This window comes from Pelobates fuscus, chromosome 3 (genome assembly GCF_036172605.1).
Source record: "Pelobates fuscus isolate aPelFus1 chromosome 3, aPelFus1.pri, whole genome shotgun sequence".
In the NCBI taxonomy this organism is placed as follows: Eukaryota; Metazoa; Chordata; class Amphibia; order Anura; family Pelobatidae; genus Pelobates; species Pelobates fuscus.
Window position 1 is genome coordinate 17273017 of NC_086319.1, and position 26776 is coordinate 17299792.

General features: G+C 39.0%; 1 protein-coding gene across 4 annotated transcripts in view; it reads right to left on the reverse strand.

Moving 5' to 3' along the window:
- CELSR1 (cadherin EGF LAG seven-pass G-type receptor 1) overlaps positions 1–26776 on the reverse strand; it is a 160101-nt gene that overhangs the window by 16202 nt on the left and 117123 nt on the right. For all 4 annotated transcript variants that reach the window (XM_063446783.1, XM_063446780.1, XM_063446784.1 and 1 more), the window contains exons 7-25: positions 26286–26449; positions 25582–25707; positions 24866–25032; positions 23951–24136; positions 23709–23822; positions 23452–23626; positions 22248–22389; positions 21480–21600; positions 20203–20386; positions 18515–18616; positions 15730–15824; positions 14019–14228; positions 10703–10886; positions 9515–9658; positions 7461–7650; positions 6669–6836; positions 6231–6357; positions 2139–2339; positions 303–477 (exon numbers count right to left, since the gene is read on the reverse strand). In XM_063446783.1, coding sequence (XP_063302853.1) covers positions 303–477; positions 2139–2339; positions 6231–6357; positions 6669–6836; positions 7461–7650; positions 9515–9658; positions 10703–10886; positions 14019–14228; positions 15730–15824; positions 18515–18616; positions 20203–20386; positions 21480–21600; positions 22248–22389; positions 23452–23626; positions 23709–23822; positions 23951–24136; positions 24866–25032; positions 25582–25707; positions 26286–26449 — 2975 coding nt within the window. The remainder of the gene's footprint in view (positions 1–302; positions 478–2138; positions 2340–6230; positions 6358–6668; positions 6837–7460; positions 7651–9514; positions 9659–10702; positions 10887–14018; positions 14229–15729; positions 15825–18514; positions 18617–20202; positions 20387–21479; positions 21601–22247; positions 22390–23451; positions 23627–23708; positions 23823–23950; positions 24137–24865; positions 25033–25581; positions 25708–26285; positions 26450–26776) is intronic.

Sequence of the window (26776 nt, forward strand, 5' to 3'; positions counted from 1 at the left end):
GTTTATATTATTAAAATGACACTCCAGGCTCCCACACACATTAGGTGCACTGTGTAGGTTAGGTTACAGTTAGTTATACTGGGTGGGTTTATATTATTAAAGGGACACTACAGGCTCCCACATACATTAGATGCACTGTGTAGGTTAGGCTACAGTTAGTTATACTGGGTGGGTTTATATTATTAAAGGGACACTCCAGGCTCCCACACACGTTAGATGCACTATGTAGGTTAGGTTACAGTTAGTTATACTGGGTGGGTTTATATTATTAAAGGGACACTCCAGGCTCCCACACACATTACCTGTAATAATGGCAGGGATACCATAGCCCACAACGTAGTAAAACCTCATGTGGCCAGAATTTATGTTCCTGACTTCGGTCAGCATGCGGTAGATATGAAGTCCTTCCACAAACATCCAGGCGAACGTGCACATGTAGAAGTAATGCAGGAGGATGGCAATCACCGTGCAAACAAACTGTGATGGAGACAGATCATTCAGTCATGAATGGGATCGCTTACACATATATTGACTGCTGGACATTCTATCTCATACACTTATAATGTAAAACACACATTGTAACTACCCGTGCTAGACCAATGGGTAATGCATTGCAAGCATGGCACTGAATGGGTAAATGTCACTGTTAATAGTAATTATAAATATTCCGTTACCATTCAGGTTAATTAGGATCTCTGATTCAAGCTGGAGCATGTGAATGCTACATACAAGCACAACTTTGTCAAAGAGTTAAAATAAGTTTCCAATTGCTTTACCGTCACCAATAGATTTAATGCACAATAGAACAACACTAATAATAACACAGCAATAACACATATATCTATATTGTATTTGTTTGAACATGAGTGGCTCGATTTCAGCCAATTCAGCCAAGCCCCCCCCCCCCCCCCCCCCCGCCCCCCACATGGTAACGTTAAAAAGAAAAACAGAACAATATTCATAATTAATCATCAGCATCTATCAGTAACGATGGGGGATTACGACCTCTCCCTAAAACGGCATTGTTTGCCAACGTCGGTAATGCAGGCTCTGAGCCAGGTGGCCATGAATTATTTCCATTCTGGCATTCTCAGGTTCAGCAGTGCGTTACGTATCAGGCAGGAGCTCAATTGCAGGTACACAGGTGATTAATCAAGTACCCGCTAGCTTCGCCAACCTGCTAAAATGTCCCATTTTATCCATAACCCGTGCACATGGAACAGGACAGAAATATTTGATGATCGTTCAGTACACTTTTCTACCTGTTCAATTGTTTTCCTGAAATGATAAAAGAACTGCTGCTTAAATGGATTGCTTGAACTTTTATAAAGAAATGTTAAATCTCCCAAAGGGTGTAAGATATTACTCTGTATAATAATTGGTCTCTGCTCTTATCTTTTCCAATACAAGTAGTTGCAATCTTCATGGCTTAATAACGAACTAGATCATGACTTGTGGAGAAATTACACGGTTATGGTAAAAAATGGTCAGAAATACCAGAGCTGAACAAAAGGGGGGAAAAAAATTCTGAACTTTTTAAATACAGTTTTGAATTCCTGGCAGTCACTACAGTATCCCTTTAACTGCTGCCTGTCTTAGGGCTGACATCTGCTTTGATTTAATTTACACTAAGAAGAGATATTAAATATAGAAAATTAACTAGAAACAGCAGCTTTTAAATGGAAAACATCAAAAAATAGCAAACAATAAATATAAAAGAAAGTTATTGTATGAAAAGCAGAAACATGACAGTGGTATTTATACTCCGTTTATATCACGTTCGGAGTGCACTTCGCTGTCATTCAAGGTTCTCTTTGTCAACATACAATAAGGAACGGAACTTTGAAACAAACAAAAAACAGGAACAACATGTAAAGTACGAAAGCGGACACTTGTAGGGAGGAATAAAAAGCCAAAGCAGATATTGGATATTACAGTATAATGCTTATCAGGGGCTGAAATGGCTTGTTAATTATATAAATGTTTCAAAGCCACGTGATAAAATATGTTTTGGGTTCGGACTTTAACCCCTTAAGGACCAAACTTCTGGAATAAAAGGGAATCATGACATGTCACACACGTCATGTGTCCTTAAGGGGTTAAGGAATCAATTCATCTGGTCCAATTTTCTGACTCACCGGATTTTCAGTCTGATTAATTCCGATGAGGAAGACCAGTTCGGAGAAGAAGAGAGCGGCCACCAGGTTCTTGTGGATATTGTGAATATTAGAACGTAGCGTTCTGATTAGAACTAATAGGATGAAGGTAACTAGCAACGCTACCATGGAGATTGACACGGAGGCAAACGTAATGATCTTCAGGGGCAGGACTTCACCATTCTGTAAAAGAAACATGGCGAATCCCATTATTATGAATATTCCGCAGTGCTGGACAATGTTATCATAGGTGGGAATTTAACAACAAATGAGACAAACTATTAGAACATCATCCAGGAAAGATAGGTTGATCTATATCAATCCATTACATAAAGGGATGGCTATACCGTATATATTATTCTACTATAATGATGCAAACAATGCATTACATTCACTCTGCAATTATTATTAATATTTTTTTTCTTTAACCAACACCCAATATTATTAAATGAATAATATGCCATTTACTTACATTTTCCATCCCCAAGGCTCTCTTGGAGCTGCTTCTTATGACATAATCGAGGAGATATGGTCTCCTCCGCCATATATCAATCCAATGCTTCTCATAGAGGAGCATTTGAGAACCTAATACGCAATCGCAGCAATCATCCCGCACAGATTCCAAGCTTCCAATAGGAAAGCATTGTATTAAGTGTTTTCTAATGAGTATCTATGTCACAATGCCAAGTTATTAATAGGTCAATTCTGTGGAAGTGCCTCTAGTGGCTGTAAGGAAGGCAGGCACTGGATGTGGATTTAACTTTGCGATGTAAACATTCAATGTTTTACATTGCAGGGTTAAACGGACAGGACCACTACACCCGGACCACTTTAATTGAGATGAAGTGTTGTGGATGACTATAGTGTCCCTTTTAATTGATTTCAAATCACAAAATGTCAGTCCATGAATAATAATTTTTATTTTAATAACTTTTTCAATTAACGAAAAATAAGTGTGTAAAGAAAAGTTGATAATGTAGTCACTATAATTCTATAGATTTGATTATCACACTTTTGGATCAAACTTTACTTGTAGCAGATTTAATAATGAAAGGCTTACCAGCCTACGTTTTTAAAAGTGTAAAATGCAAATGATTTTGAAAATCAAATGTATGAATATGCAAAAATATCACGGAAGCAACATAAATAAATAAATAAAACAAAACAAGGTATATACATCCGGGTATCGCCTTGTACACCTTTGCAACTGTGCCGAAAAGCTACCAACGCCAACTGGCCCCAGCCATCCACAGTCAGAATTTGATATAATCAATTGGAGCGGTCAGGCATGAATTTGAAATGTTAGTCCAAAATAGTCAGCAATGTTATTTGTTTCACTACAGGGGTAGGGCTTTAGGGGCAGTAATTCTGTGCCCTAAAATTTAGAATTCTATTTAAACATTACATTGCATTCTCAATTAACAGTTTTGTCAATAACCATTATTTGTATGTTTCAAGCATTTCCAATAAATGTAAACTTTTATAAATCACAGGGCGATCTTCCTTCCGCATCCAGTAAAATGGTCTATCCCGTTAAAAATCGACCTAGTAGGCTGAATCACTAATTTCCATCATTGCAGTATCCACCCTGTTATCATGTGACTGAATCTTTAATTGAGAAACCCTCCCATCCACAAAGACTTATCAGATGTTAAGCTTCATATTAGTCTTTTAAAACACATTCTTGGGAAAATCTAACATGCAATACACTCGTCGTGCTGTAGATAAGTGTTTGTCAGGTTCCCAGCTCTTATTTAACTGCAAGTTGAAAGCTTAAAGGGGAAAACAGTAATTAAATCATATTCTTGAAAATAAAACCAATGTATTTCTGTATGTAAGTGGTTTATCTTGTTCGGTCACATGTGAGGCCTTTTAAGTGGGTCGCACAAACCTGTTTAACCTGAATTCAGAATGCCCTATGTTATCCCTAAAGTAATGGATGCGACTAAATGGAACCTTCATCTGTGAGTATTCGAACTAAAGCACAGATTTAACGTCGCAACATCGCAAATATGTCTGCTTTAAGTGTCTTCTACTAAAAAGTGAAAATGTCTGACCAGTTACAATGATACAATGACAACAAAAATATGCACCGATTATTCTGTAACTGTAAAGCGTAAATGACAAATTTTCGAGGACAGAATAGAATATGTAGGGAGCATAATGTAGTTTTGGTTAGTAACGAGGTCCAACTTCCAAGGGGAAAAATATGTTCAATGTAAGCTTACACAAGCCGATACAAATTACTGGTAAACACAATCCAGTGCGGGGGCGGGGCCGGACCGCCATGCTGACCGGTCGCATGCAGGACAGGCTCCGCAGAAATCTGGCCTGTTAAGCCAACCTCTCAGCCCTGGTACTCGACATGAGCCCACAAGATATCCACACGGTGGTGGAAGAGGCGGTGGACCCCGAGATCGGGAGCTTTGGGTCCCCTGAAGGGGGCACAGGGCTTCGGGAGCTGCGGCCTACTCGGGAGGAGAGCGGGGTGGACGGCCGCCTCCCTGCCTCCCTCCCCAACTGCCACACACCGGCTTTTTGAGGGGCTTGCCGGTCCCGTTTCCCCCCCCTGTGGGCCGGGGGGGTCATCCCGGCCTGCCCCCCCCCTGGAAAGCTCAAGAGAGAGGAGAAGAGGCAGCACGAGACCCCCAAGGCCTACCTTACAAGATGGCGGCAACGGAAAGCGATGCACCATCACGCCATCCACCTCGACGACAGCCCGCAAAGCAAGTCCGGCGAGATATGCCGGGTACAGCATGGAAACATTCCATGCAGTCCTCGCAGCTACATCGCAGCTCAGGTTCACAACAAGCGAGGAGGGCTAGTCCGGGCAAATCCAGAGGGGCTCCAGCTGCAACACCCATGGAACCAAGGTACCCTGCCAGACTAACGAAGAGTCCACAAACTCGGAAACCTTGCTCTGCCCGTGCATGGCGCCGGACGAGGGGGAGAATGGGACTTGGTCTCTAGCATGGTGCCTGACTATCACCTCTGACTCAAACACCTACCGAGTACTTGTTTTGGCACTAGAGACTTTTATTTCACGTCCAGATCAACTGCACTTACTATTACTACAGCAGCAGGGGTGACAATGCCATGTAATTATCAACTGCCCTGTAACTAATCAGGCAATGGAGACGGGCAGGCTTGGGGGGCTAGTAATATGTTGTTCTTGCTTTATTCTCTAATGTTTTGCCTAATTATATGCATTCTCTGATCTGTCTGCCACCTCACGTTTAACATATATGCTATGGCCAGACTAAGCTTAGCCTTATGTTTCAGCTAGTCTAAGCGAGCACCAAATAGAAAAATAAAAAGCATTGATTTATAGATATATCAGCGAAGTTACCTTTTAGTTATGAGACAGAATTAGCTGTCCGACCCTCTACTGTTTACCACTTAAACAAGCGAGTTACTTAGCAAACTGTTTATTATAGTTCAGACATAACTGCCTAGCTTATCAATATGCTCTTCAAAACAAAATATGTGCAAATTCTCTATGCCACTGTTTCACCTATGTTCAAATATAAATGCACGCTGTTGTGGCGTATGACTATCCTATGTACTCACCTGCACAACAAAAATAAAGAATTATAAAAAAAAAAAAACACAATCCAGTGCTTCTGACACCAAAATCTATTATATTCCAATACATAATCACTCGCCACGGTCCATCCTAGAGGGATAAGATGCTATTAAATTGCTCATTGCTTGTAATAATTTGTACTAACAGATTAGTTCGCTGATAGCAGAGTGACGGTGGTGATCATTGCTACAGTTATGGGCTTCATATGAAATGGTGGATCACATAGATACGTAATGGTGGATCACATAGATACTGATACGTTTGTCCCAACTGATATTTACAAGTTTAACATTATTTTAATTACTTTATTTCTGGTGGGAGTCCATGACTTTTATTGATGGTGTCCAGTCTAGATTGTTAATTTGAAAGGTATTAGTGACTCTACCATGTCATACAGACTGATGTCCTCTGACAACAACCTCAAGCTCAATTCAACTCCCCAACCACTCGACATTGTAAGGCAGTATAAGCTGAGCTACAAAACATACTTCTCTTTTGGAGATGTCCATTAACACAGCAAAGCTTGTCATATGGTTGCATTGGCAGGTAATATGGCTTTTATTCCTGAATATAAGATCACAACCTCTGGAAGACCAGCCTCCGGTTCCACCAATTCTATTGAAAATGAAGAGAGAAGTGTCAAAAATATAATAAAAAAAAGAAATAAATAAAGACGAAAAATTCTGTACTTTTAATATCTACATGTTTCCTTTACTCTAATTTCAGGGTAATATGAATTCAATAATTTGGCATTCGACCAATTAGCAGAATGGTGGCGACTGGATTTAAAACAGTTAATAATTCTAGAGCAAGGTTCTACTGGTGGAGCAATCACCATGGAAACCAATAGAATGTTGAATCCAGTTTTAGAACACTGACCCAGAACTGCTCTGTATTCAGAACTCCCACGTAACCCGTGGTCTTACATTATTGAGTGGTTCCAGAATACACAGACAGGCTTGGTCCTCTCCTCAGTCTCCAGCATGTTATATTCCAGGATTATGGGTTTCTCCAGTTGTGCTGATGGTGCCTCCCCTTCAGTATGAACAGTTGTGCTCACTATAGGTGTGTTAATGATTGGGCGATTGGGAACCCTGTGAGGACGCAGAGAGAAATAATATTTACAAAGTGCATTATTCAAAAATAAGAGGAAGCAAAATGGTCTGTGTCCAGATTACCAGAGATAAATACGGTTTTATAAAAAAACTGGTCTGAAATAAATTAGTGTTGTTCCGACCACGGGCCATATAGCAAATGTTGGAACCTCAGCCTAATTCACAAAATAAATTAAATGATTCTCTAGCTCTGCAAAAAAAAAGCACAAACAAACTACATAGAAATCATTGACAATATTTTGTCTTTTAAAGAAGTGTATTTACTAATGTTTAGGTGATGTAACAATTGTATTTGTATGTTAATGACAATCATTCAATAAAATAGTGTTCAGGAATTCTGCAAAAATTCTTGGATGCTGAAATGTGAGCGTTGTCTTAGCTGATAAATCACAGATTTGCAGAACAGATAAGCTGTTGTTTACACCACAAAGGTCTTTGTAAAAACTGATAAAGATCAAATGTTTCCAGGCCCGCTTTGGGAGGTGCAAGGAAGATTCACATTAACATTTAGCCTTTAGTGATTCCATTATTTACATATATTCATTCATGCCATATACTGCCAGAGAACAAGATGACAAGTTCAGAAGGATCACGGTGCGTTACCTTAAACTACGACGGTCTGGGTCATAGCGTTCCGGTAACAGCTGCCCTAATGAACGGTAAACGATCACCATAGCAACAGCATGCTGGTCTGAGGAATCCGGTTGTCTCTTTTTCCTTTTTGAAAGACTGGCATCATACCCATTATCGTCACCGGCAAATTTCTGATTTGGAGATTTGACTGTTGGGAGCACTGCAAGCACAGGAAAAGGTAACAGTGTAAATAGGGGTTAAATATTATAATGGGTTACTCCAGGGATAGCAATCTTAATTCCGTTTCAATTCAAACAATCTGAATGCACCCCCTTAATTCATTGGTAAGTCCATGACATCTTGAGGTTTATGAATGTGTACATTAATTAAATATCCAATTAACAGCTCCAATGCATCTTTACATGTGTTTTAATGAAGCAGGTTTTAGCCAGATTCATTAGTTCTATAACATGTCAGCTGTACATTCCCTTTATCCATCTTTACATGTGTTATAGTAGCGATCCAAACCTGTCGTCCCTCCTGTTCACACACAATATGTACAGCATGACTCATTCTCTACAGACGTTAAGTATGAATGAACAAGATTCCTGATTTGCATATCTTGATATAATAAAATCGTTATTTTGTTTCTGGTTGGGTGGAATGTTCCGCAGGATTTTACTTGCTAACCAACTCAGTGGGTGGTAAAGTACATACAGATTACAGTGCGAACAGAAAAGGCAAAAATTGTCAAAACTGCTTAGCCAACAGAGACAGCGAACAAAGATCTGTGTCTGTTACGCGCGATGCCTTCTCGCTCGGAAACATGGAGTTAGAATTAATAGATTTTAAATGGAAAACAAGTCTTACAAATTAAACAACCTTGTATACACTGAAATATCATGTACTCTCGCCAATTTCTGTACAATAAATATTCAGCGGCTGTGGAAGGATTATGCAAATCAATGTGAAGGTAACAGTGGTTGCACACACAATCATTAATTTGCGAGTAGAGAGTGTAAAAAAAACATATACATATTAATGAAAAGAACATTAATGAACACCATTAACCAGAGCTGCTACATTATTACACATTGACAGGGGATATGCAATACTTGTACTAACCATAATAATAGATTTATCCAAGATCGATCCATTTAGCCTTTTGCTAATTTCAGAATGTTATCATTCAACTTAAGGCCTCGTTTTATATATTTAGGATACGCTTTTCAATATTTTTGGATAAACTTTTAAAAATGATTAAATATTTTGAAAAATGTTTTAATATTTTGATATCTTTGTATAGATTGATATATATTTTTTTTACCAGTATTTTATTTTGAGAGGAAAAAAAAATCATGTTAAAACTTTATGCAATGATTATTTTTTTTTTAATATTGCGGTTTCAAAATTGAGATGTTCCACGACGACTGCTCTACATTCTTTTGTGAAATGTCTCAAAAAACGAATAAAAAAAAAAATAAAACAAATAAGTTTATCCAAAAATATGAAATCATTTGAAAAGCGTATCCAAAAATATGAAACTGAGGCCGCGGTGGTAATTATTTTATTGACTTTAATAGTATGAAAGGATGAGTTACTTGCAGGAGCTAATCCTGTGACTATAAGATACTGCCGATGGAGACACATTCACTGAGCTATCTCACCATATTTAAAGTTCTGACAGGTTCCATTTCTTATTAGGATTCTTAAACGATTGAACGATGAAGGTATAGAGCGCCAATGGTCATTAAATGATAAAGACAACCGGTCACAGTCCCAGAATCCTACACTGTTTAGTGAAAAGCGTGCAGACCTGCATTTAACGTAAAACTGGCAAAAAGCAAGAATTAAAGGCTCAGAAGCCATGTTAAAACCATTAAAGCGCTAGCAACCTTCACACACGGCCCTGCGGAGAGGGCCCCTAATTATTCTGCAGTATTAGAGAGGTGGGGCCGCATCCTTGGATTAAAGGCATGCCCAAAGCTGTCAAGAAATGAATGGCGTTTGGTTTTCAGAGCTGCTGGTAATTACTTTTTCACATGGAAAATGCTTAACGCTTGGTGTTATATGAATGCACTTACCTTTTCTGTCGACAGGTTTAAACAACGTATCAGGGAATATGACGGACGACTCCAGATCTTTTGGATAATCCTCATAGATCTCGGTAAAGTCAGGGATCTTGGCACCAGTGAAATTAGCCTGATCGAATATGTCTACGGCAATGACTGTTGAGAGAGGAGATATTGTTTCTATAATCATTATGTCACATTAAATTATCAATCGAGGTACCTGAGAACAGAATATGATGTTTAGCGCGTGTATTTCGAAATTAAACTATTATCGCCAGAAATAAATAGCTGTGTGTCACTGTGCCAAGGTAAACAATGATCTGGTTATTAAAAGAACACTTTGGGCACCATAACAACTTCATCACTATGATGCAAGAAAGTCCCTGAAAGCCAGCTTAGCTTCAGGGATTAACCCATTAATGAACAGGTTAAACCCCAAAGTGTTGAAACCTGTGCTCAATCACTTTGTCCACGAACATCCACCACAGTCCGAGGCTCGAATCACGAAATCTCTGACATGGGCTTTCAGATTCAAGCCTTGGACTGTGCTGGATATTCGTGGGCAGAACGATTGAGCACCGGATTCAGCACTTTGGGGTAAACCGTTTCTTAACGCTTAAACCCCTTGAGTTAACCCGGGTCCCAGGGACCTACTTGCACCATAACAACCTCATTCTGATGCAATTTTTATGATTGCTCCTTTTAGGATTTTTTCTAAAAGAAAACCTTTTTGCACCACAATTCCATGCTGCATTGTATCTGCTTTTATCGGTTACCTTTGAGAATGTAAATTACAGACATGCACATTGCCCACTTACATGTACCCATGTGTTAGTTGACTTTTATCAAGCTTGGTATAAATAAAAATAAAAAAAAGCATCTTAAATTTTTTTTTTCCCTCTTTCTTTCTGTTCATCGGTACAGATCATGTTGGTGCTATACAAACAATAACCCCCCAAAAATCTGTAACATTAATTAAGTGTTCCTCTGTTTTAATTTTCATCACTGGTTTTCTTATTTACAATCCACTAAACTATATTTTTTAATGTCGTGGTCACGTTCTTTGTAAGTACCTACGGAGCCAAGAACTAAGTTTGGGTTTTATTTAACTTTTCTATGGCTATGAAATACACGGAATACCTATGACCCCCTCATACATATAATCAGATTATAAGCTGGTTGATTAATGCCAATACTCACTAATATTTGGAGATACGATGATAAAGGGCTTCATGTATGTCCTCTTCATGTTTTTAGCCACATTGTTGGCATAATCTTCATAATACTTTAAAAGTTGCGCCGTGCCACCCTCCGATCTCTGGATCTGATGCCAATGCTCTTTGTTTCCTTGATCTAGTATTGCGCTGCCAGCATATATAACATTCTGGGAAAATATAGAGAAATGTGTATTTATTAAAATCTGCGAGATACCATAACCACATGTGTACGCACACAGATTGATTCTTCTGAAAGTCCGGGATCGATTTTATGTGTTCCAAGTTTATATGATTTTTACCTTTCGCAGAATTAGAATATAGTAAGCCATTCTGTTGCTGGCATTTTATTATTCAAATCATTAACCCAAGTATCCCATTGAAGTTTTAATGCATCCGAAGGTGGAATAGGTTGTCGTAGTGCCTGTTCATATAGTTTATTATCAGGTATTATGTTATGACTTCTTAAATAGATGGAATAGTTGTAGACTTCCAATAGCACGGTATAATTGTTTTTGCAGCAACTCAAACATGACCGATTATAATTTTGTTTACCTTGTCTACTGTGTCAGGTCATTTTTTAAAATAATCCCAATTCTGGCAGAAATTCAACTCTAGCTGGTTCTATCCATTTGATAAATCTATGTATTTCCATCCTAAAGTCCCAAAGTTTCATACATTGCCACCATATATGTGTTAGAGTTCCCAGAGCACCACATGCTCTCCAACATCTATCCAAAAGATTTGTATCCATCCCGTGTAAGCGTGAGGGGGCTAAATGCCACCGATAAATGGATTTGTATTTTTCTACTTTTTATTTTTCTTAATTGTACGATGTTCGTTACTTGTCTGTTTTCAAAATTAAATTGTTATGTTTTATCAAAATGTATCAATAAAAACTATTTGAAAGAACAAACCATTATCTAAAAATATATCTGAAAGAAAAGACAAATACTCACAAGAAGCCCACTCCCCTTCAACCAACTACCCCTGAGATCATCCGCTAAAAACATCTCCCTGTGACCCAGGGATAAAAAATGCCTCGTTTAGCTGCACCTCCCCAGTTACTGGTAACCTAGACTCCGAGCTCTAGGGAAGAATTTCCATTGTGATGAAGAACCTAATTAACCCTTACTGCACCTGCACAAATGAATTAAACCTCATTAATTAATTGTGTCACTCCTGCACAGCCAGTGCGTGAATGCCCCATTATTTGTTTTAGTTATTTATTTTAAAGGGCTGGGAGGGTTTAGTGTGCTACAGGACAGATCCCATCCAAGGGGATCACACATTAATACGTGTGTTGGGGGCTGTTCTAGCAAAGCCCTCTTTGAACGTTTTAACATCCCTGGTTAATGAAGGCTATTGGGTGGATGTGTGCGAAGTCTACTAGGCAGAGGAAAGTTCCTGAGAATAAAAGATTATTAATCCTGCTTTCTTGAAAAACTTGGAAACTCTGCGTGCCTGGCTCAGTGCATGGTATCAACTCTCCTAGAACAGACCCCGGGGTCAAAAAACGCATTACTTACAAGTAATCCCTTAAGGCAGCTTTAACAAATCGGAGCCAAGTTCAGTGATTAGTATAATTATTAATCTGGAAACCCGACTCGGCCCCTGGCTTCAAATGTTACTACTGCTAAGAAATTAGGAGTCAGCTTCCAAATGCGGAGCTCGGAGAGAGGGGCTTAGAGAGCCAGGAAGCCAGCTCAGAAAACTATCTTCAAGGAAGGTTGATCGTATCGACAGAGCATCTATCAACAGGCCGCACTCTATCTCACCAGTGTATCTTCCACTTTAACGGCGTCCAGTTACCGCCAAGCCTCATGTCAGCAAGCTGAGGCCAGCATAAAGGAACCAGGACTCCGATTTTTACCATCATATATTCTAACCATTCATTTTGGCATCAGAATATGAACATTTTATGGCGATTGTCCAACAACTGAAATTAATACTGGAATTACACCAGACATTAAATATGCTGCTAGCACTGGGGAGTTAACTATAACATTGTCGTGCTGATAGTATAGACCTGACAAGATGTTCCAAAGGGAATATGAGCCAGAAAGTAAATAAAGAAGCTCTGAAAATGTATATTTTGTAATCATGGTAACGCAGGTAAACTCAGGCTCGAAGGCAAATCTATTCAAATATCGCTCTTTTTAAAACGTCTTCCTGCTGGTAAAAACTGCCCTTTGAGAGATGGGCAACACAATGTATCAAGCTAAGTCTAGACACAACAGTCACTGGCATGCATGAGATTTAAAGGGACAATAACTTCTTATAACAATCGTAGATATAATCTGAATGATATGTAGCCATGGATCTATTATAATACAAAAAAAGCAGTAGTTTGTTAGTTACAGCTAGAGTTGATTGTTGAGGCTAGTTTACTGTACTTTAAGTAAACCAATGGGGCATGAACGCAAAGCAAAATTCAATGACCCCTACCCAAAGGCTCCACCCTAGGATACAAACCTAGTTAATTATGAGAGGTGGGATGTCCATCGAAAAATAACCTGAAACAAGTAAATGTCGCATTCTCAGGTATTCAGCGCAATTCTGCTTAGCCACACTACTTAATATAAGCAAAAGGGTTAAAGTGCAACCCTAATGCATCACACCCCTCTCCCGTCACCTGGGGGCCATCACCTCCCCCAAAGTAGCCTGGAGAAGCACCATACTAGGGATATATAGATTTAATGTATTTTTTATATATACGAAGTGCCATTCTATGAGAATCAGCAGCCTGATGTAAAAAGAAAACAGAAAAAAAACTCATAATATCTTGTTGCCTTTCCACCACCGTAGAAATCCAGGGCTGAGGATAACCATACATGGGGCTTCAGCACCCACATCTCAAATGTATTGTACCATCTTTAACTAGAATAAAAAGTTCCTAATTAAAAGGATCTCAACCCAAAGTAATATGTCCACTTAGATATTGTCATCTGAAAGGAGAGGAGATAGGGAGAAATAATTACTAAAACCTCTTCCTCATTGGTGTCTCCTTTGGGTTGATGAAGACACCAGGATCGTACAAAATGTGACCTAGAAAAGACACCCTAGGATCTTCCAGAGATGATCTTCTACGTAGACACCTGTTTGTTGTATATTTTGAAACTGAATGATAATCTCAATGAAATCCCAACACTGAGGTTTAGGTAAAACTCAAAAGGTTGCATTCATTTTCCAAGGAAATGTAGGAAATAATTTAAAGACATCCGGTGAATTAATTAGTTAATTCCTGTTAAAACTTTGGGCACACCTTACAGAGTGGATAATTATACACAAGTTCTACATACCTCATTAAATTCCACATCCCTTGTTGCAGCCAAGTCAAAGCCCTGCTGTTGGCTCTCATGCTGCAAAACACGAACCAGCATCTGGTATCCTGTCCTGATATCGTTCCCATAGAAGGCCTTGGTGTGGTTGGTGGCATTGTGCAGCACACGGGCGATCAGGATGGACTTCTCGCCATCCAGAGTGGTCTCATTGCGATGTAACTTTTCATTCTAAAACACGAACAAATGAAAAGCAGTCAGTCTCTGCAAACAATTCATTTCGGATTAATGCAACCTCAGGAATGTGTATAAAAAAAACCCACAAACATCATGTTACCTTTTAGATACAATTCATCAGTCGTTATTTTAAAGGAACGAAGAATCATAACGGTTACAACCATTTCCTCTCAAATCTTTTTGAGGGTTTAACATAAATTAGGGCTGTAAATCTGGTTGATCAGCTGCCGACATAGAAGCTTCAAATCTGTCCAACATTTTTGTTTTGAGATATTTGGATTTAGTGCTTGCTGTAAGCAGGATTCTAGGTAATGTTTGCTGTAAATGTTGTATTCCATCTACACATACGGACACGGCTGTGTATGAATTCTGGTAACATATTTTAAAGCCGAATAATTCATAGGTTACTTGTTTGCTCCTTCCCAAAGCCTTGCTAGAACTACACACATTCTCACACCCAACCGCACAAATACTTTGAGGCAAACCGCAAAATGTGTTACAGTTGTGTGATGTCAGTTATATCATGTGACATCTTCTAGTGTACAACATCAGTAGCTGAAAAAGACATCCCGGATTCCAAACATTCATTAACACAGCCATGCGAATGGAGGAGACGCTACATAATCCCATAATTACTGGATATTCTGTGTGCAACATCCCCCTTCACACTGATACAGTGTTAACCGTGAATGTCAAATTGTGGAAGACGTACAGGCACATCAGAGCTTTAATAATGCACTCATTACAAAGTGTCTGGAAGAGACACTCTATGCACCATAACCACTACAGTTTATTGTACTGCTTAAGACGCAATGTGTCTATGTGGCAATTTTCAGCCTATACTGCTGTCCAGCTTGGAACGATGCGCACTCGATAATACAGATTATAATGAACTTTCCATTTTATCAATGTCACAGGCGGGGCAGGTCTATGGATACAGCTGAAAGCCTATGGTTTTTTAAAAAAACATTTATTTTTGTGTTTTGTTTTCAAACTAAAAAAGAAAAGAAAGCTCAAACCATACAAAAACAAATCGAGGGATGGCGTACAGACTTATAGCACTGTAACCACTATATTGATAAGCCAAGCTGCAGATGTTGTGGTTCTTAGAATGTATCAGAAACGTTCTTTTACATCACGTTGTGGGGACTATTTTTATCTGTTAAACAGAGAATAAAAGATTTCTAGCAGATATCTGGTACAATGAGCACACAGCTTCTTTAGACAAAAGTTTTTTGTTTTTTTAAATGTGGTATTTTCCTCTTGCTGCACGGTTTGAAGCTGTAAAATTTGTTTTTGTTTCATCACAGAGGTTTGAAATTTTGATGCGAAGCGTGGCTGAACATTCCAACACTCAATAACAGCACTGATTTAATTACTGGTGTCCTAATTAAAATGCACCGAGACCCCCATGCTAATTACAGGGTGCCTGGCACCCCCGAATTACACATTTAAAGTTTTTTTTTACATGCAACTTTTTTGAATGAAAACTCACCAAACTCTTTAGATCCAAGAAGGTTAGGGTGGTACAGTTGAAGAGTTCAGGAGGAAGCCAGCCTTTTTCCTCGCTGCAGTGTCGGATCGCGTTTCCTACACCAAACAAAAAACATAATCAGAAATCGGACACATACAGCTAGATCATGTTCATTTAGTCTCTGCGACTGCTCGAGCACAGCTCTACCTACCTGCCATCGGTAAGGATTCTAAAGGTAAGGGATAACCCATGGCAAGGATTTTATATTACAATATATTCCATTTCATAGACCATTACTAGGTAACACAGTCATAACAGTTGGCCTTTAAGGAGACTATTCCAAAATTAAATCCCTCATTCATTTAAAGGACTACAATAATCATCATAATCACTACAGCCCTCTGTAGTAGTTATGGTGCCAGGTATAACCTTGCCGAGTTACCCCATAATGGGGCAAACTAACAAGCAGCGATTCACATAGCAGTTTGGGAATTCAAAGTGAATTACAAATTTTAGGCACAAATAGCTCAAATTATATTTTTCAACTCCACTCTTTTGCCTCTAATTTGAAATTTACTTGAATACCAAAAATAAGAAATTAACAAAAATCTATATTGGTTCAGGTTGTAACAGGAGAATTCTAATAGAGGCATCCTGCGTCTTTAAATGTCTAAAACATACACTTTCTCACTGCAATTCAGCCATTGTGATTCACGGAGACTTGGATCTCACACTATCAGCACATTAAAACAAAAACATTTTCCACTTCTCTTTCCAAGCCATTAGCGCTGATTTATTTTGGTCTTTTGTTCAATCACAGTTTGTCCGTATAGAAACTCATTGTGACGTCCTATAAACCTTTATTCTGGTAATTATAAGGAGGATTTCTGGGAAGCCAGGTGAATCGGGGATTATAAAACCAGATTGACATCCTATAATATTCCACGACAAACAATAAATCCACGAAACTTGTTCAGGGTCAGCAACGACAAAACACCATTGTTACCGATATTACCTTTCAATAGCTCCTTTACGATCGAGCTCACATAAAAGAAGTCGATACTTTATAATCTTACAATCTTACATTTCTGCACAGACTAACAGAACATGGATGTACAAAAAGGAAATGACATATTAACACCGTAAACTCACGTAACTATTTAAATGCCAGGGCAGGTTAGAACGAATTGTGTTCCTTAGGGGAAGATTAGCGCCTGCTTACATAGACAAACCAATTCCACATACACAGAAAATGAAACAGGGAGTCTGGTACAAGACATACTGGCAGCACAGACAGGGCAGAGCATCACAAAAAGGATCTAGTTATGTAAAAAGGACTAAAAACTCCTCTGTGGTTCTATGAGGGACCGCAGGCAAAAAGATAATGATCCAAATTCTTCCTGACAAACCCGCAGGGTGCATTTACCTTGCCGCCCCACATATGCCCATTTTTGTACCCACAGTCCATTGACACAGTTTCTCACTAAAGTATGAAAATGAATTTAAATTTTTAGGCCAGAGTAGCCAAACTGCGGGGAAAAAAATGTCCTCTCCAAAACTTTTTTTATGATCTTAAAATAAATAAATACAAATCACAGCTTAATAAATAACCACACCAGTGATAGACGAGATAGACCTGCGTACTCCTGTGTTAAGCTTAATTGTTACAAATAAAAATAAATAATAATTTAAACAAGAGATAAGATATCCAGTCTTTATATAGTAAACTAAATTAAAATCAATGTAAAGCGGTAATGGTGAAGATAAGGAAATGGGTAATAATGCAGTAAATGGCTTCATGTCTCAGAGCTGCTTTGAGTTATCGATTATACCGCAATGATTTACATGGTTTAACTGACTGGAATTTCTCAAAGTTTGTCAGTTCAATGTTTAACCGTTACGACTATGGAAACGGACGTGGGATGTGTTTTAAAGGGTCTCCGTGCCCAGTGGAGCTTAACATTCTACTGGAGCAGAGACCCAGTCATTCGGATTATTTAATCTGTCTGTATGTATCAGACTGAACTCGGCTCTTACTATCCAGAAACAGACTGCAGCACCATGAACACATTGCAAATTGGGGGCAACTGGCATAAAATTAGGGGCAATTTTCCAATTCTGCTTTTTATCTAAAATTTGCAGTTCAATTCTCAGTTCTCTGGAATTTACAACTAAAGTATAAAACAAAGAATTGATTTTTTTTATATTTAAAGACTGGGGCAAGTGGAATAACATAGAAGGTTTTAATCTCCAACAGTAAACTGTTGTGTAAATCTAGTATTTGCCATAAAACAAATGACAGATTAGAAACGGATAGAAAACCCCCCATAAATATCCATAATTTAATTTCTATACTATCCTGAACTACATATGAGAAACTATTAGTAACCCAGCCCGGTGCGGTACCCACTGCCCCTCGTTAACCCACACTCCGTTAACGTGACAGACAGTACAGAAGCGGTTTAAACAAAGTTGGCTTCCTCTTACTAACACAGGGCAAGCCTGTCTAAACAGTCTGATGAACTGACTGGCCAGGGAGGCTGAGTCACTCTGTAAATCATTCACAGTTTCCTTTTTCATATTTAAAGGGACACTCTAGACTGGAATCCATCATAGAGCATTAAATATTTACAAACTTGCATTAAAGAAGTGTGAGTATAGCCAGCCTCATACAGAATCATACTGAAAACATATACAGCACTATGGAATATGTTAGCACTATATGAACAATAATGTCATGTCATATTGGGGTAATAATTTGGCGTTATTATTGCATTGATTTCCCAGATAGAGTTTCGCTGCTTACCCACAGATCCCTTGGGGCACGGAACAGCAGCTGGCTGTCCAAATTTTGTCTGCGGCCACCAGATTTCAGCCTCGAAGGCTTTGGGACATCCATTGTAAATCACTGCATGGGAGAGAGGACATTGTTACACTTTATCATCATGTGTGGGGCTATACGGGGGGGCAGGAAGGTGTGACAGACCTGCTCAGTGTCTCCTGTTCCCACACTGCAAGGTGACACAAAACTCAGAGAATCGGAATTGCAAAACGTTGGCCAAAATAGCTCTGCCATGACTTTAGCCGAGTTGGAGAAATTTTCCAAAGCAACTATTTGGCCTAAATGTTGCCATTCAGATAATAATATGACACAATTCGTAGTTTCGTGGATAACACTGCTTGTCTTTATCTGCACCCATCACATTTACTGTCCACTACATCATTACTGGCTTTAATGAAGAACTAGAAACTATTGAAGATACTTGCACATCTTGCTGAAACTTTTACTTCATGTTCACTAGTACTCCCTGCAAAAAAAACACCTGTGCAATTAAAGAAAACAGCAGAGAAAGGGGCAGGCACACTAAACCGTGCAAAACAGATTCCAATCTGCACGTTCAAGTTTCCAAAAAAGTGTGTTTAAGAACGAATATAGCACAGCATAAACAGAAAAAATAAACGGTCATGTCTAGTGCCTTTCAGGTGTAGCAAAGCACCTAGTCATAAGTGTGCTCATGATTAAGTGCCAGGAAGAGAATTCAAGTAAGTTTGTTATCTTGCACTGCCTCACTATCCTGTGCTAGGATAATTCTTTAATCCAATTTTCCTTGGACAGATATATCTGCAGATTGGACTATTTCTATTGCGCTGTCAGTCTTTTTCCCCTGTACTCCATCAATGGCACGGCACAGAAATACAACAGAGGGAAACGTACAAACAGTTTGAAAGAAAAAGCTTAAACTATCGGTTTGTTGTCACCTATGGAAGTGCATGTGCCAAAAATAATACCACGGCACGGTGTCTGCCGGTGGATCCGATAGCTTCTCTTGTGACAACAACATTTCAAAAATCAAAAACAAACGCATTAGATGTTTGCAGGGTTTCCCTAGGAAAATATGTCATGGAAAGATAAAAAAAAAAAAAATGTAAAAAAAAACAAAAACAAAAAAAAACAAGGTTAGTTTTTGCCACTCCCATAGATGTGAGATTAGAGGTGTGGAAAATGACCATTTATTGAGTTGGAAACCATCAAGCGTTGGTCGTATAATAGAACATCCAGAGTTATTTGGGAATATTCGTTCACATGCAGTATCTGACTCCAAGTGAAATCTTTAGATATTTATTTATTTTACTGCTATAAGGCCATGCAAGTACATAAATGGGAATAAATTCTCTGTGAAATGTTTAAATGAGACATACAAGGTGCGGCGGTCTCAATAACACAATAACAGGGGCACACAGCAATAGTAACGTGTTTGGGGCGATATGTCTGGGGGCCTCTGGCAGAGCAACTTTATTCTATCAATCCCAGTCTGAACGGATGTGAGTTACTAGGGGCTGTCATTCATTAAATGAGGGTACTATGAGATACTTAGTAGGATTAAATAGCAATAAATCCAAATTGTAATAAAAGTGCTTAGAACTGCCATAGCCCTGCAATTCAGAACATTCCAAAAATTAATGAATAAAGAGTAAGAATTCGATGAAGATTACCTTCACATCCCTGATTAGTAACCTCAGCGAATGGATTGTCACAGCGGTTGCATTGGCGCCCAATGACTCCCGGTTTGCACGGACACTGTCCGGTCTCCATGTCGCATCCACGAGCAAACGCACCAGAGGGGAAACAGTCACATGGGTAACAAGTATCACTGTCATGCGGCTTGTAATAGTTATCCTGTAAATTGATAAATAATAACAATTAGTTACCGCAATCACACCATGTTACGGGACAGGTAGAACGATGTACGAAGTGCTCCATAAACAGCTGTCTGCTGCTTACTTTAAAGACTTATTGAAACAAGTAGTAAAATTCTTCCCCTGCATCGCGGTGCCGGTGTCTCATATGTTATTTTATGACAAATTGACATTGATTGATTGCTGCTTGTGGGAGCAACTGTAAGATGTTTTGTCTTCTAGAAGTAATTAGCAAGGTCCTATTGAAAATGATGTGTCCGTATGTTCTGCGTAACTGACAGAGGGACCAATACAGTAAATAAGAGGTTAATCACCTAAATTGCACCTTTCAGAGAAAATGTTATAAATCCCCCATATCACACAAGTAAAACACTGAATACTTTGGTAACAGCAAGTTCAATGGCTTGCAGTACCTTCAGTTGTTCTTTTCAGCCAAGTGCCCATCTGTCTGTCGTCATCAGTCCCTTTAAAGGGATGCTACAAGTACCATAACCACTTTGGCTTATTGTACCATGATAGTATAACTGTATCATTACAGCTTATCATGTTATTACAGCTCATTGTAACATCACAGCTTACTGTATCATTACTGTAAATTGTAACATTACAGTGTATGGTTATTGCAGTGGTTATGGTTGTAGATATAGAAATAAAGTTTTACTTCTTCGCTTTGAATACAGTGTTTGTATGGCAGGAGCAGGTACTATTTACACTGGGGAACACGAAGATTTGACCACAGCCCTTTAGCATTGGTGAATTTCCCTCTAGCCATTAAAATAGCTGCCGCTCATGACCTGCAAGCACCATAACCACTGCAGTGTGTTGTAATATTTATGGTGCTAGGAGGAAATGGGGTCCATATATGTCTCTTAGAAACAAAACAAATAGGTTGTTATAAAGCAACAAGAGCTCTCAGCAATATATTCATGCAATGTATTTTAACACAAACATCCATTCACTAATCTAGGAATTATTGAGAGTACACAAAGGATTTGGAAGTAGTTAAGTCTGACTAAAGGTTGAACTCCATAATTTTCCGGGTTTGCTGCGGCTAACAATCTCATTACACTCACCTTACATCGACACTCTCCATTGGTCTTGTTACAGTCCGGGTCAAAGCCTTTACTAACTTCACAGTTACAAGGGCCGCAGATAGGATTCCCCCACCATCCTCTCGGACAAGGGAGATTGACTCTTCAGAGAGAGAGAGAGAGAGGAAAATATGGAAGAAGGATGGTCATTTTATCTGCTACAAAGTAATGATCATTCTGAAATTCTACAAAGAGCTGGTTTTGCTACATGGAACAGATGAAAATAGACTTGTTATTCTGAAGCCATTACTCAATGACAATAGTTCGATATTTGAGATTTTTTTTTTTAAACTGTTCTTCAACTTAAAGGAGCCTTAAAACCTTGTATGAGAAGAATGACTACATCTAAATCAAGGTCTCGGTGACTGGTTATACCAGCAACCCTTTCATTTGATGTTTGGTAATAGCTGGTCAAGAAAAATAAGATTAAAATACTTGAATGGATTGAGATGGACAATTCTAAACTAACTAATATCTTGAAATATAGCTTATGCACTCACTTAGACAAGGCCAGAGAATTGATAAAACAGGAACTGTTCTGGAGCAAAGAGCCTCGAATTCAAAGAGAACATTTCACACTTCAACCCAGAATAGCAACCATTCTACCTTTATAAAGATGACCCATATTGCTATGATAAAGATGAGTATTCTGGAACTGTGTACAAGTAATTTTAAACTATGGGTGAAGATGATAAAAAACTAAAACAGAAAACAAAAGTGAACACGAATGGAGTTTAATTTGTGTCTTACTTGTTCTCACAGTACTGTCCGTAATAGCTGGCCCCACATTCACACGTATATCCATGAGAGGAACTGGGCTTGCGGACACATGTTGAAACATGCTCACAGGGATTCAAGCTACACACATCTAAGCAGTCTTTGCCAAAAAACCCTGGGGACAAAAGAAGATAAGGTTACATTAGAGCTATCGGGCTGAAGTCTCATCACATGTGGACACCTTTCAAATAGCTCAATTAATCAGATTCCCTTGGTGATAATGTCAATATTTCTACTTGTTCCATTAGTGGGTCTGGAACAAGCCAAGGGTTGTGAATTCCAATCAGTGCATCTCTTTAACTCTTTTGGGGCAACGGGCGTGCCATTCTCTAGTACCAGAAACCTTTTCCAATATGAAAGGTACAGAGGTAAGATGCATTCTCACTTAGAAGTATTTTTTTTTCAAATAAAACAAATAAAAGGGAGTGCTCAGAAAAAAATACATCCTTCCTGAAGATGCCTTCAGACAAAACACTTTAAAGGTCATCACTTCCTAATTCAGGGATGGTTTCTGGATTTAAAAGGACACTATAGTCACCTAGACCACTTCAGCTTTGTCCCTCTAGGGTTAAGCCAGCCTCTAGTAGCTGCCTTCCTGCCAGCCACTAGAGGTGCATCTGCGACGATGGAGGCATGTTATGAAATGCTTTCCTATGGACACTTTGAATGCGCGCGCAGCACTGCGCATGTGTATTCCGCTCCGTTGACATCAGACAGGGGAGCTGATTTGGCGGGGGAGGAGAGGTAAAGGAACCCAACGGTGGAATAAGGTGAGGAACTGGGAGGGGGCACCCTCTGGGTACTATAGTGTCACGAAAAACCGATTTGATCCTTTAAATATCTTTGGATCTCATGCCCATATGCAGCACCCCAAACACTGGGAAGCATGAAATTAGGACAGGAGGGAGTAGAGACAGATTTGGAGGCAATTAAACCGAAAAGCCACAGCACTCTAACATAGGCAGAACCGACCAAAACTACCATCACCCAGTACTGAATTGCTTTCTTTGTGCTCTATCTTAGGTTTTCCATGACACCAAAAACTATGGGTAGTGTCACCATATTCAGGACATTTATTTCACAATCATATGTCACTGTTGGTTGGTTATGTATGGCAAGCGTATGTTACTGGCTATTTATGTATTCACTTAAACAGTTTGAAAGAGTTAAAGCTCACCTGGTTCACAGTTGCACGAGAAGCTCTTCCAGTCATCGCTACAATCACTATTGTAAGGACACGGGTTGGTATCACACGAATTCTCCACCTCGCAGCCACTCTCCACATTAGTTACCCGCGCTTTGTTCATGTTTAGAGTCCCTATATTTGTTGACGTCTCGCCCATTCTCACCCCCTACACAGAGTTGGAAAAAATAAATTATATTACCATAATCACTACAATGTTATAAGTGAGAGTTTTCGGAAGCGGTCGTTACCTTCAAACATCCATTAAAACCCTGGGTCACAGAGACATCTGAGCCAGACAGACCCCCAACAAAGATACTCTTCAGCTTCAACCCAGGAAGGTCATTCCCAATTTCCACCCAGTTCTAGCAAAACAGAGAGCAAAGGCAATTCTATTTATAAAGCGCCAACATGTAACGTGGAAAAACAAAACCTGCAGCATATAAATCCTTACAGGATAACGCGTGCAGTCCCGATAGAACACATGTATTACCTGATACATTCCATAGTCCAGATACATTACGGCCAAATATTTTATGTCTTTGCCATCTTTGGAGCTTTTCAGTTCAATGAGGAGATGATGCCATTCCCCGTCACTTATGCGTATTTGTGGAATTGTCATGCTTGCAATCAGATTGACGCCATTGAATACTTCAAGCTGTATGTATCTGTTTATTATCTGTTACAGAGAAAGCAACATAAATCAACAGTTATAATTGGAGAATTGCATGTTTTGTCCAAAACAGCAAAATTGGTAAAACTCCGTTATAACTCAAGATTTTGGCATACAATTTTCAATCCTCTAAGTCAATTCCTAAATGTTTGCTTTGTGAATGTACATCAGAGACCTGCAACCCTTGTCTGTATGTTCTACTGTCTTTTTACAACTCATTTAATAGAGCTGTAATCATATTGCTGTATCTATGCAGTGCACATTAATAATGTATAAAAAAAAAAATTCAAACTGGATAACTTTATCACTTGTCCCTAATTTGGTACTATTCACCATATTATTAATAAATCATGCCCTATACAAACACTTTAATGTTACTGAACTAATAATGATGACTAGTAGTCACTGACTCATTGTAAACGGATGAAAGCCAAGCAGCTGGATCAGCCAAGAGCTACGATGTTCTAGACTCTGAGCTGTGACTTTCCATTCTAAACAGACTGGTAATTCTAGTTTGCAGTGAGCTGACTTGCTTTGCCTTAATTTGTACATTTACCAGAACCATTACATTGAGGCGGAGATCTCCTGTTATAAAAGGTTTGCCAGGTAAAATAATCCCGTGACATTATCGTTAATGCAGATATTGATCCCGTGCCCAGTAGCTGATGTGAACGGATTGATGTTCTGCCTTGTTTAGCCTTGCGCCATCTACACACAGAATGTTTACATACTAACCTGAATATTAATCCGTGATGACGTCCCTGCATTAGCCTGCAGTAACATGGCACTCGATTGTCGGGTCCTGAACATCAGTCCTATGAACCACGGCACAGACACCGTGATATCCATCTCTGTCCAAATGACAATCCCATCTCCTTTGAAATGTTGAGGGAAAGGCATTGCTGGATGGAAAAAATAAAAGGAATTACTGGGAATGCACACTCATACCTTTATTACAACCAAACACTTACAGAAATGAACCTCACTATGGCAGGATCACCCGGTGTGCATCACACAGAGCCTGGCATGACACCGGAATCCTGCAAATCGCTACACAATTACAAGTAACAAATCATTTAAATGGATTACAGGGGACATCATTTATTCATTGGAATTTATTTAGAGAAAAAATATCGCTGCTTCAAATTTTAGCATTAGCATTGTGGCATATAAGTGGGTGTATAAATTAATAAGTAGAAATATGTGCTGTGTGCCTCAGGAAATCCTTAACATCATGTATGTACACAATGCACACAGATCATAGATTATGTCCCCACTCATCAGCCAGGCAACATTAGTTGGTAACACTCAAATTTCAGGCTAAAGTAGTCAAATTGGAAAAGCATTTCAGCTTGCTTGGTTTGGCCTAACATTTCCTATTGCAAGTCATTTCTCTGAAGAAATGTGTACATGCGGGTATTACACAACCTATACGACAAAGGGTCACCTACCTTGCTCACAGTTTTTTCCACCAAAGTGCAGAGTACACTCGCAGTAATAAGTGTTCCACCTGTTGACGCACGTTCCCCCGTTCTGGCAGAATATGCCATCACAAAAGTCTTTCTTGGCTGTGCAACCTTTCAAATACAAGAGAAACCCACCGGACTGTTAAACACGTGCTTGGTTTGCAAAGAAGCAAAACATTTTAAAAATCTGTGTTTTACATATATTTAATTTTTAAAAAATGAATACAGTACAATATTAAATATATTTCTGTGCCTGTTACTGAGACATAGAGATCATAAGTTATCCAGATAGAGATAAGAGTGTTAAAAAGACCAGTAAGAAGAGACATCTAAGTCGATTTTAATTTTATAGGAAAGATGATTGTTATATCAACATATTGTCAAGGTCATAGGGCACAAGAACCGATACATTTACACAAAGTTCTGGACATGTAAAAGGATTCCATAATATAACAAGGTATAGTTAGGACCCTGCTTTACAAGTTCAGCTTTTTTCAGGGTTTTCACATATTTACATATGACGAGTATTTTGGAATTTTAAGAACAAATTAAGTATCAGGTGCATCTCATCAACAACAATGGCATTACATTTGTGGCGAATTATGAATACAAATTGCAAGAAATGTTATAATCAGATGATATTTCATGGATATCTATTTTCAGTATGCAGTAAGAGGAGTATAAATTACCTGCTAACGTGCCATTATTGGCTATAAAACTAGCCATGTCTATGGGTTTCCCATCAATGGTTAAATTTCTCATGCAGCCAATGAACTGTCGGTTCTGCACAGGAAAGTCCTCCGGTAAGTTGGGAACGCCTCCCAGCAAAAGGGGTCCGGTCAAATCAAGAGATCTAGAGACAGAAAACAAAACCATCAAAATGGAACCAAAAGGGTTTCAATCGCACACTCACACATAGCAGGATTAACCAATAGGAAATTCTAAGCAGCCGCCTAGGACTCAGGGCCTGGACAGGTACCCTGGAACCATTCGTTTGCATGGCCTCATTTACCGATTTGAAGTACGAAGGGGGCCCAACCTGGAAACCTGCCTAGGGCCCTGTGCGATCTTAATCCTTCTCTGAATGATTCACAAGTAATGATCAGGAAGAATTGAGAAGGACATTTATCAATTAACGCTAAAACAGTTCAAACAAAAATGTATCCAGAACAGACGCGTT